Source organism: Pelophylax lessonae, assembly GCF_965119305.1.
Source record: "Pelophylax lessonae genome assembly, chromosome: 10".
Lineage (NCBI taxonomy): Eukaryota > Metazoa > Chordata > Amphibia > Anura > Ranidae > Pelophylax > Pelophylax lessonae.
This window is the reverse complement of record NC_138777.1, coordinates 78,179,919-78,196,783: the sequence shown is the minus strand read 5'-3', so window position 1 is coordinate 78,196,783 and position 16,865 is coordinate 78,179,919. Positions and strand designations below refer to the sequence as shown.

General features: G+C 42.9%; 1 protein-coding gene across 1 annotated transcript in view; it reads right to left on the bottom strand.

Annotated features, from left to right (window-relative positions):
- Positions 1–16,564, bottom strand: part of TSPAN32 (tetraspanin 32) — a 70,753-nt gene extending 54,189 nt beyond the window's left edge. Inside the window, exons 1-2 of the mRNA XM_082271094.1 lie at positions 16,355–16,564; positions 11,780–11,894 (exon numbers count right to left, since the gene is read on the bottom strand). Of these exons, the coding sequence (XP_082127220.1) occupies positions 11,780–11,894; positions 16,355–16,420 (181 nt within the window). The 5' untranslated portion in view covers positions 16,421–16,564. The remainder of the gene's footprint in view (positions 1–11,779; positions 11,895–16,354) is intronic.
- Between the last annotated feature and the right edge of the window lie 301 nt (positions 16,565–16,865).

The window sequence follows — 16,865 nt, the reverse complement described above, 5'->3', positions numbered from 1 at the left end:
AAATATTGCCTGCCTGGTCTGAATCTGAAGGCTAGAAAAGCTGTTCAAACCTGCTTCATAGAAAATCTCTCTCTCATAAGCTCTCTTGTTAAGTCTGTCTCAGAGAATATGGCCTGTCAGAGCCTGGTTAGCTACACACTATTAAATTGGCTGGCTACTCTTGCTCGTCAAGCCTTCCTAATATCTACTGATCTCAAAGTTGGATGGCTGGCTAACAAATGTTGTCCTGCCTAGTGTAAGTGAAATAAAAGAAAAACCCAAATTTTGTCTTGTCCCCTGAAAAGTAATAAAGGGGAAATTTTCCAATAGGGACACTAGTTCTGGTGACCTGTGGGACACTAAGGGATTCCCTAATTTGCAGGGATTTCCTCTTACTTCCTGTTTTGACAATAGGACAGGAAGTTAAGGCAAATCTCCCCATGGGGGGCACAGCTGGCAAAGAAAAAAAATGATAGGGGTTCTAACCCTCCATTACTCTATCCAACGTGAAAAATACTAATTTTCTCCTGTAATTTCGCCAGATTTTTAGAGACTTTTTTTGTGAAAATACAAGTAAATACAGTACATCATTTGTTGCAAAAAAACTCTCAATCTCTTTAAATATAATACAATGTCCATGCATATCACAATGGTCTACTCGTCTAATCCCTTGTTAGGAATATTTGTCATATGTAGTGGAGATACTTTACTTATTCACAATTATGAATTCTTCCCACTGACCATCACACAAACTGACGTTGGAAATAAATAGCCAAGGCTGACACTTGGCCCCTGATAATGCCTAAAGCCAACCGCTGCTCAACCTCTTTCTGTAAAAAGGCCAAAACCCTAGCTATAGAAAACAAGCGAGGGTGCAGCTGCAGCGATTCACACCACAAAATGTACGATTTCCACATACGATTATATATCTTCTGAGAAGTCGCCTTCCTAGCCTTCAACAGCATGGGAATCACAGAGTCAGAAAGAACTCTATCTCTCAACACCTGGCTTTCAACAGCAAAGCCGTTAAAGCAATCGACCATAAAGCAGGATGCAAGATCGGTCCCTGAGACAGCAGATCTTTCCACAGAGGAAGTCTCCACAGAGGATTTACAACCAGCTTTAGCAGGTCTGCGTACCAAGACTATCGAGGCCAGTCTGGTGCCATCAGAACGACCGGAATGCCTTCCACCTCCACTCGGTGAAGAAACCTCGGCAGGAGTACGAGTGGAGGAAAGGCATAAATCATCCGATACTGGCTCCAAGGAGCCACCAAGGCATCTGTGGCGTTGGCCAGAGGATCTCGAGACCTGGCCACAAACTGCTGGACTTTTCTGTTGAGGCGAGACACAAACCGATCCACCTCTGGAGTCCCCAACTGGACACAGAGGAGATGAAAAACCTCCGGATTAAGGGACCATTCCCCTCTATCCAGTACCTGACGACTCAGGTAATCCTGCCAATTCTCCACACCCGGAATGTGGACTGCGGAAAGGGCCGGAACATTGTCCTCTGCCCATACCAGAATCTCAGCCACCTTTCTTGGCCACCAGGACACTCTGCGTGCCCCCTTAATGATTGATGTAAGCCACAGCCGTGGCATTGTCCGATTGAATCCGAACAAGGGACCCACGTAGCCGACACGTCCAGTGAAACAGGCAAAGCTTGATCGCTCTGAGCTCCAGAATATTGATCAGCAAGGAAGACTCTTCTGTCGACCAAATCCCCTGGGCACAGAGCTTCCCCAGCACTCCACCCCAGCCTGACAGGCTGGCGTCTGTGGTGACCACTGTCCAGAACAGCGGCAGGAAGGACTTGCCCTGACACAAGGCAGATGACTGGAGCCACCAGGATAGAGCCGACTTCGTGAGATGGCTCAAGTGAATCTTTTGGTCCAATGACCGAGGGTCCATGTTCCATTTCGCCAGAATCTCTTTCTGCAAAGGCCTCGAGTGAGACTGAGCAAACGGGACCGCCTCGAAGGTTGATATCATCAGGCCCAAGGCCCTCATGTTTCCATCAGCAACCTGATCACCCTTTGCAACTTCTGAAGCCTGTCCAAGGGGAGAAAGACCCTCGCCAGGGCAGAGTTGAGAGTCAGCCCTAGATAAGTGACCCATACGGATGGCATCAGAGCAGACTTTTTGAAATTGATTGTCCACCCGAATTCTTGAAGGGTCTGAACCGTAATTGAGATGTTGCCCAACAGATCCAAATGAGAGTCTGCTCGCAACAGGAGATCGTCTAGATATCCCAAAATTGAAATACCTCTCTGACGAAACAAAACCAGTACCGGGGCCAGGACATTGGTAAAAACTCTGGAAGGGGAGGCGAGACCAAAGGGTGACACCACAAATTGAAAACGCTCCTCGTCCACTGCAAACCGCTGATGTCCCTCGAATATGGGAACGTGCAGGTACGCATCTTTGATATCCATGGAAGCAAGAAAATCCTCCTGATTTAGGGATGCCACCACTGACCAAATGGACTCCATTCGAAACTTCTGCACCCGCACAAAGCGGTTCAGAGCCTTGAGATCCAGGATTGGACGAACCTTGCACTCCTTTCTGGGCACTGTGAACAGGTTTGAATAGAAACCTTGAGAGTGTTCCTGCGGAGGAACCGGCACAATCACTTCTTGAGCCAGGAGATCATGCACAGCCTCCTGGAGATCTTTCAAATGCTCAGGGGACAGGTGAAGATTTGACTGAAAGAACCTGTCCCCCGGCCGGGACCAAAATTCAATCTTGTACCCGAAACAAATCAGTTTGCGAACCCATTTGTCTTGAATGAAGGAAGTCCAGGGTTCCCAAAAGAAGCGCAGACATCCCCCCACCCCAGAAGCAGGTGAGGGTGCCCCTTCATGCTGAAGAGGACTTGTCCACAGAACTGGGCTGACTGGCCTTGGGTTTGCCCTAGTGCTTCTTAGTCCCTCCAGAAGCTTTGAACGGCTTACCTTTTTCTTGCGCCCGCGAGGCATGCAAAAACCACGATAAAGGAAGGCCCCCGCTTAGTACGGGGTGTTTTACCCTTGGAGGATTGAGGAAGAAGAGTACTTTTCCCACCAGTCAGACCTGATCAACTCATCCAGTGAGTCGCCAAACAAATGCTCTCCCAGAAAAGGAAGATCTGTCAGGGCTTTCTTGGAAGCTTGGTCAGCCGACCAGCTCTCCAGCCAAACCATGCGCCATAGGGCAATCCCCACAGCCGAAACTCTGGCCACCAGGAGAGCTGCATCTATGGACGCATCAAACAGGAACACCAGGGCCTGAGCCATCTGGTCCATAAGTTCCATCAGCTCCTGGGGAACTATGTCAGGGTCCAAGTTCCCTTTCAGAACCTTAATCCATTCCATAACCGTCTGTGATACTAAAACAGACACAAAAACTGGCTTTAGAATAGAACCCACCAATACGTGAAGATGGTGGGAAAGGGATTCCACCCGCCTTTCCACCGGATCCGTAAAAACCCGGGAATCTTCCACAGGCACTATAGTAGATTTGTTCAACCTGGAAACAGGGTGGTCCACCTTCGGCGGCACCGTCCAATGGTTGGAGACCATCTCCCCAAAGGGATAACGGCATTTAAAGTGCTTAGGCACTACTAGCACGTGCTTTATGCGCCGCTATTGGTCATTCACAATATCATGAAAAATCTCGGGACAAGGGAAAACCTTGCCCGATTTTTGGGTCTAACGGGAGCCAAAAGCCACTGCGTCCCTGCCGGCGTGGGCTCAACTGCCAATTTTAACGTTTCCTTAACTGAAACAATCAGGGCTTCCACCAAAGCGTGTTCCCGTGCTGCAGCTAAAGAAGACAGTTCCTCTTCACCATCTGACTGCGAGGACAGTGACCTCTCAAGTAGGGGGCGTTTGTGGTGACCATATCAGTCTCTGAATCAGAGGACCCCACCATGATGGAGAAGGCAGCGGCCGTTTTTGGCTAGTAACCTTTTTCATTACAAAATCAACTTTTGATGCCAGGCTTTTCAGAGCTGCTGAAATCGCGGTCAGCGTCTGCGATCCGGACTGTCCTGACGTCGCACTGAGCTGGTCTGAGGGTGAATTTACAGCTTGGGACTCCATATTCAATGTAACAGAAAAAAGTACTGTCACTTTAAAATGATGATTACATTTCCCACCGCTGATAGCAGCGGCCTGCGGAGTCCAACCTTAAATATACACCAACAACAGAGTGTGCAGGGATATGCCCACAAAGACCCCAGTACTGTACCACCTCCAGAGGAAACCTCCTGAATCAGCCTGAGCAGCAGGAAGAAGAAATCACAGGATTTGACATCAGCCTGGATGTAAAAGGTCACGTTGCCTGTGTAGCACCAGAGGACTACACAAAAATGGATGCCAATGCAAATCAATAGGAAGCACAGGGAAAATGGCTGCCCTATACAAGTCAATGGGAAACATTTTTACATTGCCCACACTAAAGATGGCAGTGCCCACGGTGTGCCATGCGGTCAGGGAACCCAAAATGAAGGCCTCAAGGATCTACAACCAGGCCCAGCAAGAAACAAGGTACAAATGACACCCCTCTCAGGATGCCAGGTGCCCCAGCTATATCGCCCCCTGTGGGAACAGGAGAGGGAGACAGGGCACAGGGCCGGGTACCTGACAGGCCAGGGGGATCTTTTAGGAAGCCCAGGACTTATTATCCCCAGGAGAGGGCCCACATTCCCTCAAGACCCCCAAGGGGCAAGGTGGCCACATTTACTCACCATACCATGGACCGGGTGGGCTCCACTGTGGGCAGACCACCTCCCAGTGGGGGTGCTGCCAGCCGAGGGGTACGCTGGAACTGAGGGCATTCCAGGTCATCGCGTCCCAGCGAGACATCCACTCACAGGCTCGTCCCCATCCGGAAAGGGGCACCGTCGTGGCGAGGCCTAATGCGGGACTACTGTATAACCTGCTCACGGTCTGGGGAGAACTTAAGGATCTAGATTATCCAGTGCGAAAACCCCAGTCAGCATTGCTTGTAGATCACCAGGAGGATCCCCCTAAACACTAGCTAGCAAAGTGTGTAAAGAAAAATAAAAAAAAATATTCTGAAAAGAATAAAAAAACTGAGACCGAAATCCCAGCAGGAAACCTAAGTCCTACTCCTTCTCTAGGCAGAAATAAACTGGTTTGCTGGAGCAGAGGGTGTGTGGGTTATGCCTATGGGAACAGCCCCGTGGGCATGGAAAATAATTTTTTTCCTGCCTAGAACTATTCCTGCAGGGGGCAGCATACCCAATGGCTAATGAAGATGGAGGCTGCATTTGTCAATGGACGATAGAGAAATGTGTTTTTTTTTCCTTGCATGTAATTGGGTATTCTTTGTGAAGTAAAGCTTTACCTCGTGTACTGAAGCTCTGGAGCAACTTGCAAATTGCACAGTCTCTTTGCCTTAAAGTAGAACTATAGAGTAGAGATAAAGTAAGGGAGGGTTATAACCTAAGCTAGTTTTCTTAAATTTTTTGCCATCTGTGTCTCCATTGGAAGATTTCCCCTCTATAACTTTTCTGGGGACAACCCAAAATGTGGGATTTTCTTTTCATTTCACTTTCACTGATAATGGTAAACAGGACAATAGAGAAGATGAATCACTCTAATAGGGGCACAGACAACAATAAAATCCACCTTCATTCTAATTCAACTCCACCCTGCCCAAAACGAAAAAAAAAGTTTTTCTTTTAGTTAATTTTTAAGTTAATCAACCTCAATTATTTCCATATTTAGGTTTGTTTGCATTACTGTTGAGAGAACAAAGGCAGAAACTACTCAAAATTGGCTATTATATGTTTACATTCCTTAAATACTGCATGCCTGGACCACTACTTAATTACCGCATGCATTCAATTATTTATTTCCTTCTGTGAGTTGAATTCAAAACCTTATCATGTGGTATTTAGCAAACGTTTTCAGTGTTTTAAGGTACGGCATAGTTAATTGACAGTTTCAGCATTGAATGCGATATTTACGGAAAATATGTCTGGACACCAAAATACCGCATTACCGCATGCGTTCTGCTTTACTGAATGGAGCCTAGTATTTTTTTATTATATAATATGAGTTTGTGTTTTTAAAGTAATGTGTAATATTAATTATTTACATTACACAGCATATATATATATATATATATATTATAAAACATAATTTTGCAAAAAAAAAACAGAAAAAAAAGCACTTAAATCCCAAAAAGTCTGCTGTTTCCTAAAAGGTCTGCCTTTGGCTATCTTAATTTGCTCACTCAGACAGTAGACACGTGTAGTATATGTATGTTAGCGATTCCCAGGCACATGGAAGAGTGCATGTCATTACAAATTGTAGATATATTATCAGTGATGATGTGAACTGGACTGGTAGATTGTGTGTTAATCTTTTTATGTTGCCCTTCCTGCTGGGCATCATCTATAACGGCAATCTATAGAGATAACCATTGTCCTCGCATGCTCACCTCCCACACTACAAAACTTCCACTGCACTCATATAATAGAACTCTAACACAAGGTTACACTTCGGCCTCATGCACACTGGACATTATAAAAATGCCAGTAGCTTTAGCCAAAAACTGCAGTACAGTACACATCGGCTTTTAGGATTGTTTAGAAGCTGCTGCGGTTAGGGGAGGTTGGGCCCCCCTCTACTAATTGCGGAAGAATCACATTTAGGATAGAAATGTTTTGACCGCAAGCCGCAAAACATTGCAAAATTACAGTAAAATCGTGAAGTGATTTTGCTGCAATTTGCGTTTTCCCGATGCCAGCGGTTATATTAAGCTATGTGTATGTAGCACCCTCCTAGGTAGGTACTAGAGAGTGAATATCGTTTTTTGCTCTGCCTATCAGAGGAGCACAGGGCAAATTCTATGTTGCTTTCTGCATAACAGAGTGCAGGATCTGTGAGTTAGGTCTGCTCATGGTGCTCAGTGTGTGATTCATCTGGTCTAGAGAGTGTCCATACTGGTCCAATAGGGAGGCATATTGTACTGTGGAGGAAACCAGGCCAATGGGTACACAGGTTTTGATACAGCCTCAGTCTCAGATGAAATCAAAATTGAACTTTTTTGCCTAAAAGCAAAACGCTATGTGTGATGGAAAACAAACACTGCACATCACCCTGGGGAGGGTGGAGATTCTTTACTTCAGCAGGGACAGGGAAGCTGGTCAGAGTTCATGGGAAGATGGATGGAGCCAAATACAGGGCAATCTTAGAAGAAAACCTGTTAGAGTCTGCAAAAGACTTGAGACTGGGGCGGACCCTAATCATACAGCCAGAGCTACAATGGAATGGTTTAGATCAAAGCATATTCATGTGTTAGAATGGCTCAAAGTCCAGACCTAAATCCAATTGAGAATCTGTGGCAAGACTTAAAAATTGCTGTTCACAGACGCTCGCCATCCAGTCTGAGAGCGCCATGAGCTGTTTTGCAAAGAAGAATGGGCAAAATATTCAGTCTCTAAATGTGCAAAGCTGATAGAGACATACCCAAAAAGACTTGCAGCTGTAATTGCAGGGAAAGGTGGTTCTACAAAATATTGACTACAAATGCACGCCACACTTTTCAGATATTTATTTGTGAAGAATTTGCAATACCATTTTTCATTTTCCTGCCACTTTGTGTTGGTCTATCACATAAAATCCCAGTAAAATACATTTACATTTTTGGTTGCAACATGACAAAATGTGGAAAATTTCAAGGGGTATGAATATTTTTTTAAGGCACTGTATCTACTTTACTACTGAACTTGGCAAGCAGATGGTTGGAAACATGCCACATGGAAAATTGATGTCTTAGAAATACAACTGAGACCCGATGGTACATCTAGCTCCCTTTGGAGTTCTCCCTTATCACAGCCTCAAGGCTGTGTAGTGGGCCCCCTCCCCCCTAGTAATTCCCGATGACCATTGGCTGTATGGTAAACTTTTTTTTGTCTTGCAGAAATGCTCATATTTGTGGTACCTATCTTGCCTTTATATAAAAATATAAATCTTCTTTTTATTTTTATCAACCTAACGTGCTTTTGCTGTACATGCTTATAACTTTTGGGGCTTGGAGGCATGATGGCCTCATGCCCCTTCCAATTTCTTGCTGGTATTATTTATGCCTTCGACCAATTACAGCTGTGCAATGTCTGAACCACTTTATTGTTGTACCTTTTGGTGCTTTCTCTTAAATATGGTATTGTATGGAAAATGTTTCTATAAATAAAGATTAAAAAACAAATTGGACTCTTGGACCTTGGTTTGGTGTTCTCATTAGACTATTTATATGTCGATTTTTTTTATTGCAGTCTGTGTTCCATTTGGGGAGGTTTGGCCTTTCTTTAGTATAGGGTTTCACAGATACATCGCGTGATGGTAATTCTCTCTAATGGCTATAGTGATGCAACAATGCACATTTATTTATTGGAGTCAGAAGAGGTTAAAACATCTGCCAGGTTTTTATTTCTCTATTGGCACTTTTCCACCGCAAGTAACGGCTCGGCTCTACTTGGCCCTGCTTGGCCCTGTTTGGTTTTCCACTGCATGGTACCGCATGGTACGGTGTTGGATTGGTTTGGTACGGTTTGGTATGGTTTGCTTTTCCACTAAAGTAGTACTAAAGTAAGTGGGTGGGATAACAACGATTCTCTGACCAATCAGTGGCTAGTAGACAAACAGTCAGCTGCATGCAAAGGATGGTACTGTTTTAGAGAGCCGTACCGTTCGGTACCATGTAGTGGAAAAGCGCCGCAGTACCGTACCGAACCGTTCCAACACCGTACCATGCGGTACCATGCAAAAGCAAGCTGAACCGTTCGGTTCCATGCAGTGGAAAAGCACCATCTGTTTCCTCCTGTCTGGATGACACTTGAACCCCTCTTCTCCTGTTCTGATGTCACCAGGACAGAAAGCGAGGGGAAATTTCCTCAGTGAAGACACAGACAACAACAACAAAAATATATATACAGAAGTTCTGACTCCTACCCGCTGTTTTGAAAATAAAATCAAATTTAGCTGGAAGTGGGTATCACAATTTTAGTAGTGTAGTATGGTGACTTTTATATGGCCAAGCACAGAATGGGAGAAAAATCAGGCGTCCCAGATATAAACTGGGGGAGTTTATTAGATGTATTTTTTTTTTTTTTTTTTTTTATCATAAAGAATATTACTACACTGTTAAAGCAAACCAGGGCTAAAATAAATATGTCCAAAATACTGGTTGCCTGAGTGTCACGCAGAGCTTCAGAAAGCGCTAAAATCAGAGATAAGTAAAATCAATTTCCAGAGAGAGTCAAGCAATGGAAGTCTACAGTGCATCCGAAAGTATTCACAGCGCTTCACTTTTTCCACGTATTGTTATGTTACAGCCTTAATCCAAAATGGATTACATTTCTTTTTGTTTCCTCAAAATTCTACAAACAATACCCCATAATGACAACGTGAAAGAAGTTTGTTTGAAATCTTTGCAAATTTATTAAAAATAATTTTATTTAGTGGTTCTAAAGGTTTATATTTTTTTACTTTAAGGTAAAAAATCTTCTGTGCCACAGGATCCCCCCCCCCCAGTCCCCTTATATTTACCTGAACCCAATCTCGATCCAGTGCTGTGCCCTAGAGCAGTGGCTCTCTGCTCTCTCGCTCCTCACAGGGCAGACTGACAGCAGCAGGAGCCATTGGCTCCTGCTGTTGTCAATCAATTCATTTGATGAGGAAGTGAGGGGCGGGGCCATTAGCTATGGGGGCACTCATGCAGGCTCAACCCTTAGCTGTGCTGCCTGTGTCTTTAGACACAGACAGTGTGACATGCCCCCCCCCCCCCTTTCTATGCACTACAAGACTGAAAAATAAGATCACAAGCTCAGCTATACTGTGTGGCAGTGCAAGAGTGGATGGACAAAAACACAAATCATTCTGTAACTAAAACAACTCCTAAATTAGTATTCTAACAGTGTGTTTAGCTTTTTGCTGGAGTTCAGTTTTATTATTTTCTTACTGGTTATCATAATTTTAGTTTGCTGTTCTTATAAATATAGATGAGGTCAGCACCTAACATTGAGGGAACTTTCTTGTGTGTGCGTCTCTCCATGTTGTTGACGTACACAGCTTGGTGTGCTAGTACGCTTTCACTCTAGATTTTAGCCTAGTTGCCAGTCAATGAGTACTAAGCAATGTTAAACTGAAATAAAACGCACAATACGCTGAAGATACAGTGCGTCCGGAAAGTATTCACATCGCTTCACTTTTTCCACATTTTGGTATGTTACAGCCTTATTCCAAAATTGATTAATTTTTTTTATTTTCCTCAAAATTCTACAAACAATACACCATAATGACAACGTGAAAGAAATTTGTTTGGTATCTTTGCAAATTTATTAAAAATAAAAAACAAAAAAATCTCATTATATATAATAATTCACACTTTCACAGCCTTTGCCATGACACTCAATATTGAGCTCAGGTGCATCCTGTTTCCACTGATCATCCTTGAGATGTTTCTCTAACTTGATTGGAGTCCACCTATGGTAAATTCAGTTGATTGGACATGATTTGGAAAGGCGCACACCTGTCTATATAAGGTCCCACAATTAACAGTGCATGTCAGAGCACAAACCAAGCAATGAAGTCCAAGGAATTGTCTGTAGACCTCAAAGACAGGATTGTATCAAGGCACAGATCTGGGGAAGGGTACAAATTTGTGCAGCATTAAATGTCCTAACGAGCACAGTGGCCTCCATTACCTGTAATTGGAAGAAGTTTGGAACCACAAGGACTCTTCCTAGTGCGGGCCCCTTGCCAAACTGAGTGATCGCGGGGGGAGGGCCTTAGTCAGGAAGGTGGACAAGAACCTGATGGTCACTCTGACAGAGCTCCAGTGTTTATCAGTGGAGTGAGGAGAGCCTTCCAGAAGAACAACCATCTCTGCAGCACTCCACCAATCAGGCCTGTAAGGTAGAGTTGTCCAGACGGAAGCCACTTCTCAGTAAAAGGCACATGACAGTCTGGCTGGAGTTTGCCAAAAGGCACCTGAAGGACTCTCAGACCATGAGAAACAAAATTCTCTGATCTGATGAAACAAAGATTGAACTCTTTAGCCTGACAAGCATCATGTCTGGAGGAAACCAGGCACGGCTCATCACCTGGCCAATACTATCCCTACAGTGAAGCATGGTGGTGGCAGCATCATGCTGTGGGGATGTCTTTCAGTGGCAGGCACTGGGAGACTAGTCAGGATTGAGGGAAAGATGAATGCAGCAATGCAAAGAGACATCCTTGATGAAAACCTGCTCAAGAACGCTCAGACTAGGGCGAAGGTTCATCTTCCAACAGGACAACGACCCTAAGCACACAGCCAAGATAACAAAGGAGTGACTATGGGACAATTCTGTGAATGTCCTTGAGTGGCCCAGCCAGAGCCCAGACTTGAACCTGACTGAAAATTTCTGGAGAGATCTGAAAATTACTGTGCAAAGAAGAATGGGAGAAACTGCTTAAAAATAGGTGTGCCAAGCTTGTAGCATCATACTCAAAAAGACTTGAGTCTGTAATTGGTGCCAAAGGTGCTTCAAAAAGTATTGAGCAAAGGCTGTCAATACTGTACATGGGATTTGTTTCGTTTTTTATTTTTAATAAATTTGCAAAGATTTTAAACAAACTTTTTTCACATTGTCATTATGGGGTATGGTTTGTTAAATTTTGAGGAAATAATGAATTTAATCCATTTTGGAATACGGCTGTAACATAACAAAATGTGGAAAAAGTGAAGCTCTGTGAATACTGTCTGAATGAACTGTAAAGTAGATAAGCAATCTTACTTACTGGAAAAGTGCAGGTCTCTGATAGGACTCTCAGATGGGGAAGCTCCTATGAGTATGGTGAAGTGAGGACTCAGACCGGTCACTACTGTCACAAAGCAACATCCCGCTGCCAAGATCTTAAAAAAAAAACACCAATAGAGTTCAGATAGAAATTCCTGTTTTATATCTCTTAAAGCGGTATTAATCCCAAAACCAAAAATGTAATTTATTGCAGTTTACTAATCATTAGTTTTCTTTTTAGGATTTTTGCCTCCACTCTGGATGAAGGAGCACAGGAGGCACCTTTGGACATAAACCTTGTCAGTCTGGGGCAAGAGGAGTGTTAGGTGTACCAGCATATTGAAATACACAAACAAATTGACGCCAAACTCTAGCTCACACTGCAGTTACACAAGCAGTTACAACAACAGTTTTGTTCCTTTTGAAATAAAGGATTTACATTAATAAATAAAAGCTGATCATTATAAGCACCCCTGTCAGTGGTAAATGATTTGTCTCAACCCTCTAACTGCTACATTTGTTGGAGAGCTTTTTCTATTGAAAAACAACAAACTTACTGGCCAGATCACCTTGTGAAAATAAAGAAAATAAAGCCTAAAAAAGGAAACTAATGCAGACATCACAATATGATAAATGTTTGCTTTTGGGTTTAACCACTTTACCACCGGAGGATTTTGCTGTCTTACGTCCAGGCCACTTTTTGTGATTCGGCACTGTGCGACTTTAACTGACAATTGCGCGGTCATGCAACGCCGTACCCAAACGAAATTTACGTCCTTTTTTTCCCACAAACAGAGCTTTCTTTTGGTGGTATTTGATCACCTGTGCGATTTTTATATTTTTTGCGATATTAATAAAAAAATGCGACAATTTTAAAAAAATAACAATATTTTTCTACTTTGACAGTTAAAAAAATATCCAATATATTAAATTTTTGTCATATATTTAGGCCAAAATGTATTTAGCTACATGTCTTTGAAAAAAAAATTCTCAATGAGCGTATTTTTAAGCGCTTTAAGACCGGAAGATTTTACCTCATTCCTGACCAGGCCATATTTTGCGATTCGGCACTGCGTTACTTTAACGGACAATTGCGCAGTCGTGCGACGCTGTACCCAAATTAAATTTATGTCTGTTTTTTTACCCACAAATAGAGCTTTCTTTTGGTGGTATTTGATCACCTGTGCGATTTTTACTTTTTGCGCTATGAACAAAAAAACCGCGTCAATTTTGAAAATATAACAATATTTTTCAAAATTTTTTATATGAAATTCCCCCCCCCCCCAAAAAAAAATGTAAAAATCTAAATTTTTTTAAAATTTTAGGCCAATTTGTTTTCTGCTACATATTTTTGGTAAAAAAAATAGCAATAAGCGTATTTTGATTGGTTTGCGCAAAAGTTATCGCAGCTACTAACTACGGGAAATTTATGTCATTTTTATTGTTTTTTTTTAACTTTTTTTAACTTGTATGGTGGCGATTTGGCGGCGATCTGCAATTTTTTTTGCGGGACTGCGACATTGCGGCGGACAGATCGGACCCTTGACTGACATTTTTGACACTTTTGGGGGTACCAATGACATTACTACAGTAATCAGTGCTATAAATATGCACTGTTACTGTAAAAATGACACTGGCAGGGAAGGAGTTAACTTTTATTGGAGAGGGAGGGGTTAATGTATGCCTGGTGCTTACTAACGTGTGTGGGGGGAGGGGACTATGTGACATAGGCACAGATCGCAGGTTCAGCTATTCAATCTGACCCTGCCTGTCACTTAGGAGATCCGCCCGCTTTGTTTACACAAGCGGCCGGATCTCCACACTCCATCCCCGACGATCGGGGAAGAGCGGCGGTGATCACCGCCGCTCCTCCCCTGGCCCGACTCCCGCTGTAACTGAATACAGCGGGAGCGAGCCTCCGGCGGCGCGCGCGCACCGCCCACAAGGGGAGGAGTCCAGCAACGTAGGTCTACGTCGATGGACGATAACAAACCACTTTGCCGCAGTAGCACCCATGTGAGCGGTCGGCAAGACCATTTTTTAGAGCTGACAGTTGGCTCTCTTGTAGAAGAAATCCTAGCGGCTAACTATCTGCTGGATTGCTGGATCTGCTGACGTTCCCCCTGGCTTTGTTGGGTTGACATCACATCACTTTCAGGTTACTCAGATGTAAACTGAGCCATTTTTAAAAAACCTTGGAGTGATCAAATGCTTTTAAGGGCAAAGGAGGGATCTGTGATGTATAAAGAGTGCCTGTCACATGCCTATTGCTGTCACAAGGATATTTACATTCTGATCAAAAAAGTGATCAAAAAACAAAATGAAAGTGACAGCATAAAAATAAAAAAATAATGAAAGAAAATCAAATGTAAAGTGCAAAGGTGAACGCACGCGTCGATACCGCACGCACGCAAACAACGATCGTCCCACACATGTGAGGTATCACCGCAAACGTCAGGTCATGGGCAGTAATTCTAACACCAGACCTCCTGTGTAAGTTATGTTGTTTGTGGCCATTGCAGGGGCATGCGCAATTTTAAAGCGGAACAAGTTTGGTATGGTGTTTTTTTTTCCAGAAAAATTGGATTTGAAAAACTGCAAATACCACATAACCAAAAAAAATAGCAAAATCCAACATTTTATTCTCTAGGGCCCCTCCTTTAAAAAATATATAATGTTTGGGGGTTCTAACTAATTTTCTAGCAAAAAATACAGATTTATACATGTAAACAAAAGTGTCAGAAAAAGGCCTTGAGCTTAAATAGTTTAACTTCTCTGTAACATTTTAATAAAAGCAGTGGTCTCAGTTGCATAGAATAATAAGCCAATAGTATGTGGAAGCCACATACCCTGCAAAGTGTAGTTCCTTGCCTATACAATGAGCGTACAGCACCGGAGCATTAAGGCCCTGTTCACACCTGAGCGTTTTTCAGCTCGTAAAACGCTCATCTCTGAAGTTCCAAAACGCCCAACAAGCAAAATCCCATTCATTTCAATGGCCATTTCAACGTAGGGGTAGGTTGGTTTGCGGGAGTGGTGCTGGGAGGCGAGTGCATGCTGCCACCGGCGGGCTCCCACCCCCACTAGGCAGCAGGGATGCTGATCCACGGGACCAGTGGGTGCGATTGCTGCGGGGCACCTGCGATCGCTCACCGCTGAGAGAACAACGGTCTGCTGTTGTAAACACAACTGACAGTTGTTCTCACTGAAATGATCACAAAGCGTCTGTGATCCTTCTATATAGGATAATAGGTCTCTGTGGTCATTTCACAAGTCCCTCCCCCATACAGTTAGAAAACACTCCCCTAGGCTCACAATTGACCCTTTGATCACCCCTAGGGTAACCCTTCCCTGCCAGTGTCATTATTACAGTAACTGCATATTTTTAGCACTGATTACTGTAGTAATGTCAGTAATCCCCCCAAAGTGTCAAAAATGTCAGTTAGGTCCGATCTGTCCGCCGCTATGTCGAAGTCCCGCTAAAAATCACAGTAAAAAATAAATAAATAAATAAAAATTACATAAATCTTTCCCCTAGTTTGTAGATGCGATAACCAACCAAATATGCTTCTTGTAAATTTTTTTTACAAATTGGCCTAAAAGAATGAAAAATATTTTAATTTTTTTTGGGGGGGGGGGGGGATATGTGAAAAATATTATTTTTTCTTTCAGAATTATCGCTTTTTTTCATTTATAGCGCAAAAAATAAAAATCGCAATGGTGATCAAATACCAGCAAAAGAAAGCTCAAATTGTGGCAAAAAAGGACATCAATTTTATTCTGATACAGTGTCGCTCGACCACGCAATTTTCAGATAAAGTAACGCAGTGCCGAATTGCAAAAAAATGGCCTGGTCATTAAGGCAGCAAATCCTTCCGGTCCAGAACTGGTTAATAAACTATCTGGATTTTACGGTATCATGCTATGTGGAGCTTTTATTTCCTATATGATCTGGGCGGCTGAGGATTAATGGACGATCGCTCAACCATTGCATGACATCTATTGGAATTGGGAACCTTATATGATGCAGGTCGTTGCCTTTTGCTAACAAAGCGAGTATCGACCATTCTATAAAAAGGGGGTCACTGGCTTTCTGGCAAGCCTCCTGTGTTGCTTTCTTTCCTGAGTGTCACTTGGGATTTTCCTGGGAAGGAAACATTTATATTTTGGGACATTATATACTTTTATTCACTCTGGATATGCACTGCTTAATTTTTAACACTTTCACATTGATTATTGTTTATCAGGGGTTTTTTTTTTGTTTTTTAAGTTATTTATATTGTTTGTTTATGCGCTGCACTATTTATTCTCACTATCATTTTTGCTGCAACTGCCATGATTTAGTATGACTGCATTACATATTTAATTTGCTTTATCATTTATCACGTCTTATATCATACATCACATTTTTCTTTATAAATTGCCTATAGCACAGAAATCACTTTAAAAACACAGAAATACATGCGCATCACAAATCATTGATCTGAGATATAAAATGTATACTTCACAGGTGCAAAGTTGCAAGCATTGCTGTAAGTTCCGATATCTTATGAAATAACAGAAATGATGTCATTACCAGGATGAAGAGGCAGCTGACCAGCAGTTGGCATCTGGCGACTCGAACCAACATCTCATGTCCCATGGTTGTCCCTTCAGTGCCACACGTCGTTGGTATACTGGTACAGCTGGCATGGACCCTTAAACTGCGGAAAACACGTTAACACACATGCTGAAAGAAACTGAGCCTGCAACATGTTAAACACATTAACCCCTCTGACTAACGCCTTCCTGCTGTCGACACTGCAGATTGTGATAAGTGACAAACTGGCCAAGACAGGAACTCCATGCATGATGGGATATGTAGTTTACTCTAGGTCATCGTAAAGTTTTCTATGAAACTTGCAGGATTTACAAAGGTATCCATGTTTTTCTTTGTATTTTTGTACAGGGTAAAAGTGGAAACCCTTATAGTTCTGCTGTAAATGCTGCAGTTTGATCAGAGAATCCTTTTTAAATATGATTGGAAGTAAACATGTGTCCCCTCCAAATGTCCAATCATGTACAAAAAAAAAAAAAAAAAAGAAAAC